Source organism: Pomacea canaliculata, linkage group LG7 (genome assembly GCF_003073045.1).
Source record: "Pomacea canaliculata isolate SZHN2017 linkage group LG7, ASM307304v1, whole genome shotgun sequence".
Classification (NCBI taxonomy): Eukaryota; Metazoa; Mollusca; class Gastropoda; order Architaenioglossa; family Ampullariidae; genus Pomacea; species Pomacea canaliculata.
Genome location: NC_037596.1, coordinates 6,955,822 through 6,975,206, shown reverse-complemented (window position 1 = coordinate 6,975,206; position 19,385 = coordinate 6,955,822). Strand labels below are relative to the sequence as shown.

Here is a 19,385-nt window from a genome sequence, read left to right as displayed (position 1 = left end):
GGACCACAGTGACATTTCTGTTTGCCTGCACAACGCAAGCACACATGCATACAGACGCACACGCATGCACACACACACACACACCAGCGCACAGACAAACACATAAAAGCGCAAACATTCATACATCTATATTTATACACAGAGACATATATATTCTCACAAATACATATATATATATAGGAGAATATCCATATACTCATAAAAGCACAACACATGAGCGCACACACACACACACACACTAAAACGGTTTTTAAACTCAGTTGATATTAGAAAATTTTATTAAACGTGAAAGAACGTAAACGCAAAATGTTCTTTAGTCCACAAATGTAACCAAACCAAAAGTCTTTACATTTATTGACATCCACAGATACTGTTGTTGTTGACTACGATGCTGCAGCTTAAACATGGTCTTTAGTCTGTCTTCTACTTACACAAACTTCACCAAAGTGTAAACGAATGTAAATGGACACAAGAGTTTAAAGACAGAGTTTCAGTCATTTATATCCGCGGCAGTATTAGAATAAAAAAACCTATTTTTGTCAGTGAAATTTATATGATCAGAAAATTAAATGAGATAGGCAATGTGATAGACGAACAATTTTGACACTTATTATCTATATTTACATGTCAGTTCTAATAGTCATTTATATATATATATACAGCCGTTAACGTATTTTTTACACTTTTATTCTTTTATTTTAATATTTTCCTAGACAAAAAGTAGTTTATTAAGCTCAAAAGAGTTAAGAGTGAAGATTCAGTAAAATGTCAAATAGTCCATGGAGCGTATGCATAAAATATGTCGAAAATCCCTAGAAAAGTGCTCTCTACGTATTAATTACTGATACCTCTGTCGTACACAAAGAATATTTTATTTTTAAAAATCTTATACAGGGTGCAAATAATATACATTTTAAGATATTTTTTTTAAGAGACATGGCAAGCTAAACATGTAATCTACAGTACTAAGGTCAACATGGTCTTGTGAATTATTAACAAAATCATCGATGCTTGAAGAACCGAGCCCCTTCCTGTCACTGAAACAAAAACAACCGTTGTTATTTCTGGTGTTTAAAGAGAGAGAGAGAGGGAGGATGGAAGTATAGTAATTTGGATATGTTTGTATCAATGTTGATGTTTTTGTGTGTCAGTCTGTCATTAGTTTTTTTTTCTTTTTTTTTACAAAGTTTCACTAAAACGAAGAAATTCTGGCTTTGACGATGATGATGATCCTTTCAAGAAATCACATTCATACCCTTAAATGCAGCTTCATCCTCACTGACAGATGTTGATTCTATCTTCTTCCTTGTGACTGCTGTAAAAAAAATTGTCTTCAAAAATGGTATTGAGGTATCTTCATTAAAACAACAGTATTATTATTACAATTTTACTTTAAATATATTTGTAATTGATAGATTTTTGGCTTTGACAATGATGATGAATTTAAAAAAAAAATCACATTAATACCCTAAAATGAACTTTCATCCTCACCGACAGATGTTGATTCTATCGTCTTCCTTGTGACTGCTGTCATTGGTCTTTGAGAGATAAAGAGAAATGATATATTTAAATGAGGTATACATATAAACCATTAGAAGAATCACTCTTACCTTTAGATGAAAATGTCGTCATATGGATAGCCTCCCCTTGAACACAAGAAATGTTTATTCATTACAGGTGGAGTTTATGTCTCACAAATCGACGATTGCTCTAAAAATATCATTAAAGACACACATTTATGTCACATGCTAGGTTTCTCTGAAACATTACGAATTGATGCGTTTTGCATAATAGAAAAAGTGTTCGCATTTTGGATGCAACGACAACAATACAGTGCAGACAATTCGATGACATTATTCAATCTCAGTCAAAGTGTTTGATGCATGAAGAAAACTTAATAATTTTTTAAAAATAGTTTCAGACAGCGATATCGTTGGTTAAATTAAAAATTTCTTTCCTTACAATCACTTTAAATGAAAAGGTTAAGAGAATGAGTATGAGATCTGCTTTTATGATTTTTGAATAATAATAATGATAATAGTTGGCTTCACACGTGACAGATAAAGTGATGAAATGGGAAGAAGGATATCGTCCTATTGTATTACATCTGATCAGACTAATACACATTAGAACCCAAATAAAGATATCAAAGCAATACAGTCAAGCAGCAGATATAAAAGAGCAGCAACAAAAAAAACGAACTGTAACCTACTAAATCAGCGAAACTCTTAGAGTGTTTAACAAGAACAGAACTATCATTACCTACCTATGTCCAGGGCAGGTGCATCTGTACACACTTCCTGCAAGTCCTCCAGCTGACAAGCAAAACCTGATAAAGTAAGAAGTGTGAATCAAGAACTGTAAATAAGACATATATGTATACATATCCAAGCATGATTATCTAAATAGGAAACTCTAAACAAATAAAATAAAACTTCACCAAAAGTTATTACACATTCTTCTATTGTGAAAATCACAGGGTGACAGCAGTCTCCAATACCAAGGCACACAAAAGGACTAAATTTTATAAAGAAATGGTCGCCATTTCTTTTAAAAAACTGACCAACTATATATAAGTCATTGAGTTTACATAACCTAAAGTTTTCTTCTAGTTAATGATTACTTTTCTAAATTTGTTACAAGATCACTACTGAATGAAAACATAATGATGAGAAACTTTTACGAATTTGTTTCAGAGGTACATGCTAGGGTAATATGCCAGCAATTTTTACTTCTATATTGTTTATTACCTTATTAACACGAAAAAATCCACTACATAAATAATGTAACTAAAGAACTGTTAAGTACAGTATAAACTGTATAATAACAAAAGTGTGAGAGTGAACCCATACTCCTTTGTTCCTTAATTTTACTGGCAACATCACGCCTGCAGGTTGCTGAGGTGTTGATGTTGTTGACACATCGCACGATAGTGGCAAAGTTCCTGTAGTGATATAGATAATTTGTATTTCTTGTAGTTGTACTTAAAGTATATTCTGTTGTGTACTGAAATGTCTTTAAAGACTTAAAACGCTTTATTAACTACAGTTTTAACAGGTAGCAAAGAATACTAATCCCTGTCGGTAATTTAAGTCCTGACCACCCACCTGTATCCTTCGCATTTAATAATTTTGCTACTACAAATCTATAAAAGGGACGAAATCCAGTCCTAGGGCAGGAAAAGGACATTTGAAAAGAGTTACGTCCCGTAGCATGGAAACCTTTCTTTTCTCAAACGATGGCAACCGTACTGCACCCACAAAGTCAGCTAGGAATGTTTTCCTTCATTTTGAGCATATTTTACACTCCCAAGATGTCCTTTATTATAATAATTTTTTATTTATTCATATCTTCCTGGTTTGGAACCAGTGACATTAACTGAGTATCGGACTTCACTTACTGGCAAACATCTTCTGTAATGAGCTTTCTGTTGCAGAAGGGTCCCGATGCCAGTGGGATAAATGACAATAAATGCGGAGATAAGCATTCCATGAAGGCAGCTTGTTCTTCCTCCCCACACTGAATATTTATTCCTGAAACTATGAACATACATGACCCAAAGTCTGAGAACATTCTCTAATGACGAATACAAGGTACAAGAAGGGCATAAGTACCCCGAGAAGAGAAATGTTAGTGGCATGATGCAAAAGCGGAAATAGAACTCTAGATTATCGGAATTGTCACACGAAGAAAATCTGCCTTTGACGATGATGATGATTCTTTGAAAAAATCACATACATACCCTTAAATGAATTTTCATCCTCACTGACAGATGTTGATTCTATCGTCTTCTTTGTGACTGCTGTAAAAAAAATTGTCTTAAAAATGGTATTGAGATAATCTTCATTAAAACAACAGTATTATTACATACAATTTTACTTTAAATATATTTGTAATGATGTATATATATATATATAGTCAGGTTGTATCTCTGTATATCTCTCATTATTATAAGTATTATATTTACCCTTATTATTATTAAAATAAATCCCACACATACACTGTAAAAACTCATCATCTCTGTTGTAAAAAGTGTTTTTTATGACTTAACGAGAAAGGCTATAGGCAAAATCTTCATTAAAATAACAATAGCAATATTACAATTTTATGAATTTACTTTTGATATATGTTTGCACTAGAGGTAATATCTCTCTATATATAGCACTATGTATTTTATTATATCATTAATATTTATTAAATTAATTTTCCATGTGCTACAATAAATTTCAATTTTACCGGTAGATGACGATTCACTGGTTGTTTTCTCAACTGCTGTAAACATAATTACTTTAGAGTAACAGAAGATTTTTCATAAAATCCTCATTTTTAAAAAAATGCGATTTTTTTACTTTATCAAATTTGTTTGTATATATATATATAGGCTCTCAAATTCATACTTTTTTCTTTCTGTACGCTTATGGGAACATTTTCTAAGCTAAACATAAGTTATTAATTACAACAGCCTCGTAAAGATGATGCAGACGGACATCATTCTTTTAAAAACTTTTTCTTCTTCTTCTCACACATTTTTTTTTCATATTTTAGTGAGTGTCGGAGAGGGTAAATGAGAGAAGGGTGGTGATGTGTATATGATCAGTAAACACATGGAAGTATACATGTAAACCCTTAGAAAAATCACTCTTACCTTTAGATGAAGATGTTGTCGTGTGGATAGCCTCCCCTAAAATACGACAAGAAATGTTTATCATTACAGATGGCGTTTGTGTAAACTCATGAACGACGATTACTATAAAAATATCATTAAACACACAATTTCTGTAACATACTAGGTTGCTCTGAAACATTAAGAATTGATGCATTTATTTCATAATAGAAAAAAGTGTTGGTCTTTTGGATGGATTGCATTATTCAATCTAAGTCAAAGTGTTTGATATTAAAAAAAAAAAAGAAAAAAAAAACTTAATCGACGATAATTTATAAAGAAATGTTTTAGACAACGATATCTTTGATTAAATATGAAATTTCTTCTTTATAGTCACTTAAAATAAATTAAGGTAAGAGAATAAGTATGAGATCTGCTTTCATGACTTTCGAATAACAATAATAACAGTTGACTTGTATAGCGCCTTCTCTCCCTTTTGACAAGCTCAAAGCGCTTCACACCTGACAGATGACATATAAAGCGATCAATTGGGAAATTAAGCTATCGTACTTTTGTATTACCTCTGACCAACTAATCATATTAGAACCTAAATGAAGATGTCAAAGCAATACAGTCAAGCAGCTGATATAAGAAAGCAGCAATAAACGACTAACTGTAACATTCCTAATTACTGAAAACTCTCAGAGTGTTTACCTACCTATGATGTCCAGGGCAGGGGCCTCTCTACACACTTCTGCAAGTCCTCCAGCTGACAAGCAAAACCTGATAAAGTAAGTGTGAATCATAAACTGAATATAGAGATATACCTACCCAAACATAAATATCTGAATAGGAAGTACTTTTAAAAAATAAAATAAAACTTCCAAAAAGTTATTACAATTCTGTTGTTGTAAATGTTTTAGGGTTACAATAGTCTACAATACAAGGTCTGCATAAAGACTCGATTTTTTTCAAAGGAAATGGACGCCATCTCTTTATAAAACTGACCGAATATAGATAAGTCATTGAGTTTACATAACCTAAAGTTTTAGTCTAGTTAATGATTACTTTTCTAAATTTGTCACGAGATCACTACTGAATGAAAAATAATGGTGAGAAACTTTTAAAGGTTTGTTTAAGAGGTACATGTTAGGGTAATATGCCAAAAAAATTATTTCTGTGATGTTTATTACATTGTTAACACGAAATAAAAAAAACCCTAAGTAAATAATTTGACTAAAGAAATGTCAAGTATAAACTGTATAATAACAAAAGTGAGAGAGTGATCTCATACTCATTTGTTCCTTGATTTTACTGGCAGCATCACGCCTGCAGGTTGCTGAGGTGTTGATGTTGTTGACACATCGCACGATAGTGGCAAACTTCCTGCAGTGATATAGATAATTTGTATTTCTTGTAGTTGCACTTTAAGTATATTCAGTTGTGTACTGAAATGTCTTTAAAGACTTGGAAAGCTTTATTAACTACAGTGCACAACAGGTAGCAAAGAATACCAATTCCTTGTGGGTAATTTAAGTCTGACCATCCATCTGTATCCTTCGCATTTAAAAATTTTAATACTACAGATTCATAAAAGGGACGAAATCCAGTCTTTTGGACAGGTAAAGTACATTTGAAAAGAGTTACGTCCCTTAGCATAGAAGCCTTTGTTGTGTACTGTTGCCATCGTTTGTGAGAAGAAAGGAGGCTAACACGCTTCATGAAAACAGTAATTAAATGTTTAAAGGTTACATTTTTTTACATATATTTCTTATTTTAAGAAGAAACATGATCATGATAGCATGATTATCGTGCACAGGATTTACAACGTATACATTGTAGTTGATGAACTTACTGGCAATGATCTTCAGTAATGAGCGTTCTGTTGCAGGAGGAGCCCGATGCCAGTGGTAAAAATGACAATAAATGCGGAGATAAGCATTCCATGAAGGCAGCTTGTTCTTCCTCCCCACACTGAACATTTATTCCTGAAACTATGATCATACAGGACAGATAAACATTTTTAGTCATTGAGTTACAATGAAGGGATAAGAGCAGAGCATCAGTTGAACTATAATTCTATACATGTATATATAGGGGAACTGAACTCACAACTCACGTCTGTCATTACTGAGTACAACCAGGGAGTGAGGACACACATCCATCAACACAAACAGACAGACATACACTTTCAAATTTTCCTAAATTTAAATTACATTGGACTGAACTGATTTGACTAGAATCCATAGTAAGAGAAAATAAAAGGTAAGGAGACACACAAAGATAATTGTGATACTGGTAATACTGATAATGAAGAGTTTATGATAGTTAAGAGAGAAGAACAATGACAGGCAAGCGATGCAGTGAGATCAACAACTCACCTGTCAGCAAAGAGCAACAACCAGTAGCACCACCGTATCCCAGAAGCCCATTATTCCTCTCACCATAGAATCACAATGTCTGAAAGTATAAAACCATTGTTGATGCATCGTGTTTTTGACAAGAAAATAGAATTCCTTCAAGTATTAAGTGAAGCTCACACGCGTGTGTGTGTGTTTATGCAGGTCTTATAAATCAGTATTACCTGAATTTATTAAGAATAATTCCACAGGTTATCAATGATGACATTTGAACAAAATGAGTTTAAAAGTTTGGTTTAAGTAAAAATCCTGTAACATCACCTGTACAGCAGCCACAAGCGTCACTGGATGTAGACCCCGTCGTCTGCTCTCAGCCCCAAGTCCCTTCTTCCGCGTTGTTTCACTGTTGTCAGGTAAGTTAAGGTGCAAAAAATCGGAAATGGGAGTTCGCGGAATTAACTGTCAGATTATTGCGCGAGAGCAGTGTGGCGGACAACGGCGGAAGTTTAAGGTGACATCCGAGCTGAAGTCAGGTAGACTGGCTGGCTTGTTGTCTTGTTAGTTTTTATTTTAACCTGCGTGTGTGTGTGTGCTCGCGTGAATAGCAACGTGCGAATGATCAGACCCTTGATACCTCACCCGGATGTAGCAATGTTTTCTTTTTTCTTTCAGTAGGAAGAGAGGAGAGGGCGATGTTTTTTCGTTATTGTTCGACGCAGACTTGTTGACAAGTGTGTCTATGCTCGCGTAGGTGTTAGCAGGTCGCGTGGATTTTTTAAATTATTTTTTTTCTCTGTATTACAATGCAGAAAACATTTCAGTAAACATCGTTGCAGTAAAAATATGTTATATAAATGTTGAGTATATATTTCTGTGCTTATGTGCGTTTGTTTGTTTGTCTATGTCAGAAATAAAATTCAGAACAATAAGTAGCAAGAAGCTGGATCAACAAGACATTCATGTGAAGTTTGGATGTATCTGTCCCTAATTCAACCCCGCTATACACACCTGGAGAGGCGCAGTGTGTAGGAGAGCCAGGTAAGACTGTGTTGACACACCGTGTACCCAGCACAATGTTCTCTCGGCAAACAAAGGACAAGGACAGGGCAACGGGCACGAGACACTTTGCCGGCTGGTGAACAGGTTTGATTGTCGGAATAATCCTGTGAGCGCAAGGAGGTCCACAAACATTGGCATTGACCTTACCACCCAGACACAGATGTAAAATCATAGACTAAAACAAACGCATCAGCACACATTTACATCTATCAGAATGAAAGCCCACATAAACACAGATTCGGACATATATTTTTGTGGCGAATTATTTCAGTTTAAAGCTATTCTGCTATATAGAGTGTTTATATCCGCGTTATAAACAGCATGCAAAGCGATAATATTCATTTTACAGCCGACATGTGGCCAATTGTTGTGGGCTTTTATCATCTTTGTGTGTCGGCGATAAAGTATTCGATTCAGAAGCAGATGCTATGCAACCTTTGTGACCATCGTTTTTATTGTGGGTGCATTACATATTCTCTGATTTGGAGAGACGTAGAAAGAAACTCAGGACCTGCCTAAAGACAGGCTCTTCTGCCGACATCGACATCATCATCTAAACAACGGGACGATCAGCAGGACTTGTCTTTTCATTCGCGAGTATGCCACACCTAAAACACAACACCAGAGCAACCATCCATAGCAGATGTGGTGAGAATTTTGAGTTCCACAGACAAAAAAAGACAACATGAGTGCTTAAACACAAAACACTTAAATTTTAATACACAGAGATTATAGAAGAAATAAAAGAAAATATGGCTTTGATGGAGAAGGTCTTTAAACTAGAAGAACAGTTAGACAATAAAGAGGGATGAAAGGCGTAAAAATAACATATTTTTGCTCAAAGGGGAAACAGAGACCTGGGCAGACTGTAAAGGTGTCATAAAATCTCTTCTCAAAGTTAAACTAAAGATGGGGGACCACATAAAGGGATAGTGAGCCCACGGTCTGAAAGGTGGTCGGGCCCCCTGTCCTATTATTGTCAACTTTGGAAAGGTCAGGGACAAGAAAAAAAGTTCTAAAAACTGAGTGAAAGTGCACCTGAAATCTTAATCGCGAAAGACTTTGCACCCAGGGTGAGAGACTTGCGTCGTAAATTTCGACCGTTTCTTAGAGAAACCATCGACGACAACAAGAGAGCTTTTCTTTGCTTCGACACACTCGTCGTTGACAATAGGGCAGATGTGTTCCACCCTTCGGACAAACAGTTTGAAGGAAAGACGAACCAGTGACAACAGTAAGGCCGACATAAAAAACCTTCAAAGAGAAATAAAGCACCTGGGTGTGAAGATATAAGAACTTGTGCACCGAAGACCAGTGTAACACTCAGCCCCCTGCTGTTTGTGTTGTGTGCATGGTGCTGAAGATAATGTCGTGGAAGGTACAAGGACCGAAGTCCATCATTCAGAGAGTTTTGTGAAAAACAAATAAGATCTTTGCCTTACTTGGGACTTCGTCATGTCGGTTGAGTGATGAAGACAAATCCTTATCGGACTATGTTGTGTACCTGTCCTCACGTGAACAGAACTCAAGGGTGGTGAAGCTGTTTGTGTTCATAAAACTGCGTCTTCGGATATTTTCTCTTAAAGCAAGCAGAGGATTTTATTTTTAGGTAAGTCTGTTTAAATCTGTCTGGAAGATATTATTGTCACCTGTGTGAATGTCAATAATTTAAGGGGATGACAACATGGGGTGGGAAGAAAATCTAGACCAGCATATGAACATGTTAGCTAGGAACACCTGCATTCACAGGGGCAACTATTTCAACGCTCATGCAGCTGAGCTCAGCAGTGTTAACATGTACACTCCCTGAAACACCTGGAATTTTGTTCGAAACATCTGTAACACCACTTGCCACTTCTCCTTGAATATTAACCGAAACAAATCGTCAAAGGCTTCTAAACCTCTGACAAAACTTTGACATTTTGTATCGTTAATGGGAGATTAGTTTAGTCTTTGTTTAACTCCTCGGAGGGCAAAGGTCAATGAGGTTTATGCGTGCAAAACGTTCTGACGGTGAATATTCTGTCAATGTGCTTGATGAATATGACTTCAGCTTGTGTGTCTGTATATAGCTGTTTCAGTTTTAATAGTTCCACACAGACATGAGCTTTTAGGTGTTTTCTCTTCAGATTTTGTTTTCTTTTTACTCTTTTATTTCAATATTTCACTCCGCTTTGGTAGTTTATTAATACATATATATATATATCAAGAAATATCAGTTTATGTACAGTAAAGTGTTCATAGCTAGCAAAAATAAAATAGTCCATATAGGATATATATATATATACAAATCACTACAAGAATGTTATCCACGTATAAAGCAATGAAGCTATTATTGTACACAAAAAAGAATTTATTTTACAAAGTGTTTTTCAGTCCGCAGAAGAGAATTTAAGACATGTATTCAAATAGACAATTTACAGTACTAAGGTCAACATCATCATGGGAATCATTAACAGAACCATCGAGACTTGAGGAACCTCAGAGCTTCCTGTCCCAATAAGAAAAATAACCGTTGTAAGTTCCGTTAACATTAAAGTATATATATATTGAGCAGACATGAGTTTTGTAAGCAATTTTACACTGTGTGATGACCCAACAGATTTGCTTATTTGTATTTCATTAAATCGTCATCGTCATTCGTTCTTTGATCGGTATCTGTTGTTTTGGGGAAGATATTCAATTTTCAATGACAACAAAGAGACTAAGACGACTTTGCGCCATGGCGTATCGGCCGGTCATCGGGCCGACCAGCAGACCATTCCTGTTCTTTCACTCGTGCTTTTGTCCTTACAGTTTGTCTTCTTGTTGTTTTATGATTGATATGCTACATGACTGCTATGATGTCAGTGAGTGTAGTGTCTGTTATTCTAACCGGTGTTGTTTTCTACCCTGCATGGACCCCTGCATGGACATCACAGCCAACAGGGACATTGCATCACCGTGACCTTTGTCATTTATGTTGTCGTAATATTTGAACTGGCATGTCCAGCATTTTTGAAAAGGAATGTGCATGTTAGTGCATGACTAGCTACTTTTGCATGTGGGACTGAAATATATGTTGCTGACAGGGTCAATCAACAGTTAATGTATACAGGTGAACAAATATACGTGAGCGAGCATGGGATACAGGGAAAGGAGAAGTACAGAAATATAGAAATGTTTGCATATCCATGTTAATGTTTCTGAGTGTTAGTCTCTCCGTCATTGTATGTCGACACTACACTTAGGTTTTAAGTATTTAAGTTGACCTGAGTATGCTTAACGAGAGGCTAATTCTTTTCTGTAAAAGTTTTAACATCATGATGATGAGGATGATGGTTTTTTTTTTTTTTTTACAAGAAATCACGGTCATACCTTTAAATGAACTTTCTTCCTCACCAACAGATGTTGATTCCAGAGTCTGAACTGTGTCTGCTGAAAGAAAGATAATTTTTTTTCTTGAGAAACGGTATTGAGGTAATATTCGTTGAAATAACAGTATTAAATTTTACCTAATATATAAAAATACGGATGTATAGGTCAGGTATTATTTCATGATATTTTACACTATATTTTTTTATTTTATCCTTATTATTAATAAAACTAATCTCCGTTATATTATTTAGTCAATTTTTTTACCGGTAGATGATGATTCAGTGGTCTTTACTCGACAGCTGTAAATAAAATTGAGAATAAAAGAGGACTTTTAATTGTTAATGAAATCTTCATGTAAACATTTACAATACTGTTACTTTATTAACTTACATGAAAAAATATATATATATTTTTTATGGGGGCTTTTTGTATTAATATGCAATATTTATATTGGATTGCATTTCACAGACCATGAACAAGATCAAGGAAGGGTTAGAGGAGAGCCTTGTGGGGAGGTGCATTAACCAGTAAACATCTGTAGGTATTGTTGTAAACCATTTGAAGGATCACTCTTACTTTTTGATGAAGATATGGTAGTCTGGATAACCTCCCCTAAGCCACGAGGAAAAAGAATTTCATTGTCTTATATATGTTGATTACTCTTAAAAATACAATTAAAGACATTGTGCAATACGCTAAATTTTCTGCAAAAATAATAAACCTTTCTCAAATCAGTGTAAGCATTTTGGATGTATTAGGACGCAAGCAGTACACGGCAGACATTTACATTTCTGTCAATTTCAGGGCCAATTTTAAGATATTTAAATCAAAAAAACAAATAACGCGTTTAATTCAAACAAATTTTAACTTCAGCTTACCTGTGTCGAGGGCAGGAGCCTTTGTACACTTCTCCTGCAAGTCGTTCAACTTACAAGCAAAATCTGACAAAGTGAGAATTGTAAATCTTGAGCGAAATACAAATACACAAATATTTAAGAGATTATTTTCTGCATTTAAAAGAAAATATTACTTTTATAAGAAAGATCTTAAAATAATAAAAGTTTAAACTTTTGTTGATAGGTTTCCAGAGATCCTAAAACTTTTGCTGTCTCAATGTGCTAGAAGTTTCCAATAGCAAGGACTGCAATAACTCGCTCTTTTTGTCGAATTAAGGGAAGCTACTTCACACACAGACCAGAGTTATCTAGATTATACATCATCTCGAGTTTTCCTCCATTTAATTATCCTTCTACAAGCGATTGTTGCAAAATCATGACTAAATTACTAATGAGTTGTTTTGCGGTTTGCTTTGAGATGCACATGGATTTTGTTTTCTATATTTATGTACATTGTAAACATATATGAAGGATATGAGCCCCACACACTCACATATATGTTAAGAAAACTCTTTAAAAAGTAATTTTATGTCTTTACAAATGTTAGTTCACAAACTTATTATAACATTACAAAAGTGAACTCATACTCATTTGATTCCGTGATTTGAGTGACAGCATCACGCCTGCACGTGGCTGAGGTCTTGACATTATTGACACATCGCACGATAGTGGAAAATGTCCTGTAGCGACATTAATACTTTTATTTGCTGTTGTTGTATTTAAAATGTATCGAGATGTGCTTGAAGAGATTTACTAAAACTACAGTGTTATCAGGCAGAGAAGAACCCTTGTGAACAAAAGTTGTAGACTAAATAAAATATATTTACTCTATAGAGCAATTTCTACTGCTAACAACAGCAGCATATTAGCAAATAATAAGATCATTCACTGTATTATGACAGGTTGGTACATAGGCCATTTCTCTAAAAACAGTTACAGAAAGTAGATAACTTATTTTAAGCAGTAAAACGGTCTTCTAGCAATGTATTATACTTTGTCTTTGCAAAGAATGCATTAATAGTTGAAGAACTCACTGGCAAAGATCTTCTGTTATGAGATTTCTGTCACAGAAAGAGACCTCCATCAGGGGTACAAATGACCCTATATGGTCATAAAGACATCCCATGAAGGCCTCCTGTTCCTTCTGACATTGAGCGTTGGTTCCTGAAACTATGATCATACATAACCAACGTCTGAAACATATTCTAATGCTGAATAATTGTTACAAGAATGGCAAACAAGTACCTCAAATAGCGGAAGCACCATAGTACACACTCCAAATATCATCTGTGTTCAATTCCGGATGCAGGAGAGACTTTTTTTCCCTCTTAGTCTCGCTGCTTATTATCTTGACAACATTAGACATAAGCCCTAAGCTAATCCTGACCATAACATAACTAAAAAAAAAAAAACACAAGATAATTAAAACCATGATTTTCAAACACAGCTAAAAAGGTCTTTAAGCAGTTAGGAGAAAAGAAAAGCAACCAATGATCAGGGTGCGAGAGAAAGTCCGATCACCAACGTACCTGTCAAACAAAGAGCCAGAATTAGTGGCATCAGTTCACCCACGAAGCCCATTATTCTCCTTACAACAATAGCCTGAAAATTGTCTGAAATAGGAAAATTGTTAACTTTGTATTGTTAACAAGACAATAGTCATTCCTTTAAGTATTAGAACTGCAGCTCGCACGCGTGCTGTGTCAATGAGTTCATTTATGAGACATTGATTATTGAAGTTTATAAAAGATATTCAGAAATTATTATATCATTTCTATGTAAAAAAAATATATATATAAACAAGATAAAGTTAAAAGCCTTGTCTTAGATTAATAAATCTGTAAAGTCACCTGCAAAGAACGCACGCGCGTGCTGAACGTGTGGTCTCGTCCTGCGCTCTGAGGCATCCCTCGCTCCTTTCTTCCGCCTTGATTCACTGTTGTCTGATAATTGAATTGAAAGAGATCGGAAATGTGTGGAAGTGGAATGAATCAGATGTCAGATTGTTGTTGAGACTTAGCAACCCCGGAAGGTTAAAGCGACGTTTTAGTGTGAAATACTGTAGGGTTGTTTACTGATTGTTTACACTATTGTCCTGTGTAAGTGTGTTTGCCAGCGACTAGGAACGTGTCAATCAAAGCAGTAACCTAATAGCGCTCACCCGGATGCTAGCAATATTTTTTTCCTCTTTTGTTTGATTAAATAAAAGAGTTAAACTATTTTTTTGTCGCACTCTTGTTGACATTTTTTTGAAGTGATAGTTGAGCATCACAATGCAAAAACAAAAAAATATTCTTTTAGTAACCACCGTTCCAGTAAAATAAATTACGTATATAAATGCTAAACAGGGATTGTGAGTGTCAAAGAGTTGGAGTCAAGTGGAGAAGGATGGGAAGTTTGGACTTATTCCTTAATTAATTAGTCACACTGTGCTCACTTAGAAGGGACGGAGAGAAGTCAAGGTCCGGGACAGTGGGTGATGTGCTCGATGTTCTTTCCCACAACAAAGGGTGATCACGAGGCTAGGATGACTGTAGCTGACAGTTAGGCCCTTTGGTTTGGTGACAGGTTTGATTCTCTGTTACATCGTGTGAGCGCAAGGGGGATGCGACAGTTTCTAGATATGTTTGCATCAATGCTGATGTTTCTGTGTTTGCCTGTCGTTGTATGCTGTTACTTGACTGAGGATGTAAGCATTAGATTGACCTGAGGGTTGCCTCACTAGAACTCATCGTTCTTCCTTCAAAAGTGATTTTTTTTTTTTTTTTTTTTTGTAAACCGGTTTTTGTAACGCAAAGTAACTCTGGCTTTGTCTGGAAACAGCGATGATGATGATGATGATGATGATGATGATGATGATGATGATGATGATGATGATGATGATGATGATGAGGAGGAGGAGGAGGAGGAGGAGGAGGAGGAGCAAACATTCTTCTAAATGAGTGCAGCGTTTGTGCGAGTTCGCGTTTGTGTGTAACAGTCTGACATGAGACGGACATTATCTGACTTCATCGTAAAACAACTTTACAGATCATTAAAATGATAATGAAGCTGAAGCAATAGTGGATAAAATAACAAGAAACTCGTCTGACACTGAGTTAGAACACTTGTCACACCCTTGTACAGAGAAGTACAAACACAACTTCAACTTGTGACCCTGTCTTTCTCTGAGGAATCCTAAGTCCTTGCCTCGGCGTTGTTTGCTCTGTTGCCGGGTCGTTGAGGAAAAGGGAAATCGGAAATGATCGAACCTTGATTGAAATAGCTATCAGTCTTTTGCCGAGAACATTTCTTGACAAAAACGGAAGTTTGCAGCGTAGTCCCAGGCATGGTCGAAGAGATTGAATGACCTGTTTACTCTTTCTTTTTACTGTGTGTGCGCGTGCTAGCTTTTGGAGGCTTTAGATAGTGATTTTTTCTTTCCAAAATATAAATGACAGTTAAAAATTATAAAACAAAAGGAAAATACTGTAATAATATTTATATACGAGGTTTGTAATTATCATTAACTTAACTGATATCCACCAGACTCAGACCAAGCCGACCCGACCGTGGGGACGACTTACCGTTACTAGTTGTCAGTGGGTTTTATATATATATTATTCTACTTAAGCACTTTAAACGAATCGGCATGTGGGTTTTATCTGAGAAGGTCGTTCTTAGACGAGTACAGAAAACATGTCACCTTGTCTGGCTAAGGTTTTTTTCTGTCATGAAAACAGATTTCGAAAGAACAGATAAAACTTTGGCAGCTGACAATTTGTTGACATTCTAAGAACGGCGTGAAAACAGAACATCAATTTTAAATGATCAGACAGATTTTTACAAAACAAAGCTTTGCAGATTTTTTCCAAAAAGTCTTTCTTTATTCCTTTTTTTTATTATTTTCTTTTTTAAGTTCTTTGTTTCTTTTCTCCGCGTGTTCATGTGCGTGTGTGTGAGTGTGTGTGTGGGTATGTGGGATGTGGAATAGAGAGACAAAGGTAGAGAAAGAGATAAAGAAACATAATCCAAGACAGTTTATTTAGGACCATAATAGCTTAGGTTAGAAAGAAACTAATAAGAAAACATATTTGAGTAAACACGCTGAATATCACTGCGACAAATCATGAACTTACATGACTGTCCTCTAAAATAATATTTTATTCACCTGTAAATATGTAGTTTATTTATTTAGTCGCACTATTATTAATAATCTTAAATATTATCGTGAAGAAAAAAATCTACTTCGTTTTCATATGTTCCGTTTTCCAAAGTGTGAATAACAATCATACGATTATGAATAAAGTTAGAAAAAAGGAAGTTATTATTTTAAGAAGTGTGTCTGAGAAACTATAAATCTTAGAATACATAAAAATTGAAAGTACAATTGTATAAAAGAAATGAAATTTTGAAGAGATCAGTATGAAAGATTATTTTTAATATGGCGGTTAATAAGACTGAATAAATGACAGACTGATGGAGGTGTAGGAGCAGAGTTAGTTTCACGAAGATTGAGGATAACGACATGACACAAACACTTCTGTCCTGCTTGTGTCTAATGTCTACATCTTGCTTACCATTTACTTCTACTTCACTTTCGAGATCGGTAGAGAGGAACACTACACGATGTGCCTTTGTCAAAATCCAGGTTTGTTGGTATTTTTTTGTACATGTGCACACATTTGTCTTGTTTTTAGTCTGTCGATCCAGCAACAGATAAACCCACATACCGAAAGGATAAACTTTTCCCCCATCGTTCATAATGTTTCTTCGCTTGTCACCACACTGTGGGACGCTAGGCAGGGGTCGAAAAAGCGAGGTCCATCAGAGTTGGTGAATCAACTGTAACACAATAGATAAATGTTGCTTACACCTTTTAGTGATTTCCCACTCTTGGTTAGGGAAGGGAGAAGGGACCGTACAGTAACTGAAGAAAGCACACAACGAAAAGCCCTTTGAAAAGGTGTTCTATCCAAAGAGAAGTACGTGTACCCCGATACCAGATATGAACATAAAACATTTGTAATGAGCGAGTGTGAACTACTGTGCTACTCTCAGCCCTTATCTCACTACCTTCCCACCAACCCGAAATTGAAGAAAATCTTCTCAGACAATCAGAAGGCAAAAGCAAGTGATTTAAACAGCAGATTTTTTTTTTCAAGTTAACTGCACTCCTTTTCTCACCCAGTCCTTTTATCCGCCATCAGCCATTCCCCACCCTATATTTTTACTATTTATCTGTCTCCATTCGAAAATGTGTAGCATGTCTTTGCTCTGAATAATTATTTTTATTTTGCTTTTATCAGTTATTATTATTTTTTTTTTGTTGTCAAGGTATGTATTTTTAAAAAAAAAAGATTATTGGCGAGAGAGTAGAAGGGAGAAACAACGCACAACAACAACAACAACAACAACAACAACAACAACAACAACAACAACAACAACAACAACAACAACAACAACAACAACAACAAAAACAAAGTTGAAATCGCATTTCAAAGCTTATTCGGAAAAGGGCAACAACCCTAAAGAATAAATTGCAACATGTATCAGCAGTACTCTCCCTTCCTTCGCTATCCAGCTCGCTCTCATCATGAGTAAATTATGTCTGTATCTAAAAACTCTGAAAGCGTATTAATTATGTCATAAAATTGTTATTATTACAAAAACATTTTGTTTTTACAAACATGCGCCATATATCACTGTTAATAAATCAGTAAACAAGTAAAGACTTTTTTAAACATCGTTTAAAAAAAAGATGTTCGTTTCTTATGAATAAGATAGCACGACATCCAGTCTATTTAACTTTTATCAGAGAAAATTACCGAAAGGATCTCCCCTTAATCCTGATAAATTAACAGGCTCTGTAGGTCTGACAAAACTCACCATGTCCTGGACAACACATTCTGAAAGGCATGGCGCCAACCTTTCCTTCCTGACACTTATACGGCATCGTGTGTCTCCTGAGGTCACGAACCGCCTCCATGATCCCCTCCAGGGATGTCGGCGTCACCCCGCCCTCATGGCCAGCATGGACACCACGTGCTCACACACGTCATCTTGACCTCGGGCTTGACCTGTGACCCCCACCAGCGTTGTGCGTGCTGTTGTTACCGCTGGGCACCGCGCGCGTCCTCGCTCTCATCCTTTCAGCCAGCGTCCTTATCATCGTCGACAGCGGGCTAAACCCATCCTACCGCTCTTCATTGCCTGCGTCGTCACTTGGCGGATCGTGGTCATCGACAAGCATGCTTCCAGACGCGCGCTCGTGACAGGTGGGAACATGACACTCATCAGGTGAGACAGGGCAGGACTATGAACCATACCCTCTGCACCAACATGACCTATGGCCTCACACGCCCGCTGCGCATGACTTGAGGTGCAGCCTCTCGTCAACGCTAGGGCATGAACTGCCGGGGGGTCAAGGCAGCCGTGGGCTTCGTAGTATTGCGCGACACCCGAGGCACGCGCCATCTGCTGTGCAGCAGGTTGCAGCAACTGCGACAAGAAGACATTCCGAAACGAGGTGGCACTGTTGCCTTGGTTACCTCGCCCTTTAGAGGCAGGTGCAGGGGTACTTCTATCTGACGTCCTTGTGGATGCAGGTGCTCTCGAGGAACTGTTTCTGATTTTTGAGGCAAAACTGCTTGTTTGAGGTGCTGAGCTTCCGCCGGGCTCTTTGGCAGAGTGGAGGATCCTGAAGTAGAAACTGTATTCCTGTGTCCAGCCAGGCCTTGATTTCTATTTGCTGGACTTAAGACTGTAGGCTCCACTACCATGGAAGGAGGTGGTAGGTAGTACACTACTGGTGGAGCAAATAGACTCGCTGGATTGTACTGTGGAGCTTGGTAGACCACCTGGGGTAGGGGGATAGGTTGGTACATAACTTGCAAAGTGTAGGGTTGCGGGTTAGTCCCTTGAGGAAGCTGCGGTGGCGCCACTGTTGTCGGGATGGTTTGAGGAGAGGCGATGGCCGCTTGTGGATCTTGCGGTGAAGCACTTATTCCCTTGGAGGGCTGAATGATCGTGATTATAAAAGGAGGACTATACTGGTAAGGCGGATGGCTTATGTTGGAAGCAGATTGTAATGAACTTAGGAGCAGAGCCTGATTTGGAAGAGAATTTTGG

The 19,385-nt window shown here is 36.5% G+C and overlaps 1 protein-coding gene and 3 long non-coding RNA genes across 4 annotated transcripts; all 4 read right to left on the bottom strand.

Annotated features, from left to right (window-relative positions):
- Positions 1–260: 260 nt before the first annotated feature.
- Positions 261–5,912, bottom strand: LOC112568635. Its single transcript, XM_025246028.1, has 11 exons — positions 5,898–5,912; positions 5,322–5,386; positions 4,646–4,681; positions 4,237–4,272; positions 3,743–3,802; positions 3,401–3,539; positions 2,853–2,944; positions 2,267–2,329; positions 1,611–1,646; positions 1,256–1,315; positions 261–1,037 (listed from the first exon to the last, which is right to left on the bottom strand). Exons 6-11 carry the CDS (start codon positions 3,490–3,492, stop codon positions 958–960), a joined length of 423 nt encoding a protein of 140 aa, XP_025101813.1. The 5' UTR covers positions 3,493–3,539; positions 3,743–3,802; positions 4,237–4,272; positions 4,646–4,681; positions 5,322–5,386; positions 5,898–5,912; the 3' UTR covers positions 261–957.
- A 1,071-nt stretch (positions 5,913–6,983) lies between these two features.
- On the bottom strand, positions 6,984–8,243 carry LOC112568637. Its single transcript, XR_003100134.1, has 2 exons — positions 7,285–8,243; positions 6,984–7,063 (listed from the first exon to the last, which is right to left on the bottom strand). It is a non-coding gene; the product is annotated as an uncharacterized LOC112568637 (long non-coding RNA).
- A 1,894-nt stretch (positions 8,244–10,137) lies between these two features.
- On the bottom strand, positions 10,138–11,689 carry LOC112568634. The gene is made up of 3 exons (XR_003100133.1): positions 11,644–11,689; positions 11,380–11,439; positions 10,138–10,513 (listed from the first exon to the last, which is right to left on the bottom strand). It is a non-coding gene; the product is annotated as an uncharacterized LOC112568634 (long non-coding RNA).
- A 236-nt stretch (positions 11,690–11,925) lies between these two features.
- Positions 11,926–14,338, bottom strand: LOC112568633. Its single transcript, XR_003100132.1, has 6 exons — positions 14,126–14,338; positions 13,805–13,888; positions 13,310–13,445; positions 12,863–12,955; positions 12,258–12,320; positions 11,926–11,991 (listed from the first exon to the last, which is right to left on the bottom strand). It is a non-coding gene; the product is annotated as an uncharacterized LOC112568633 (long non-coding RNA).
- Between the last annotated feature and the right edge of the window lie 5,047 nt (positions 14,339–19,385).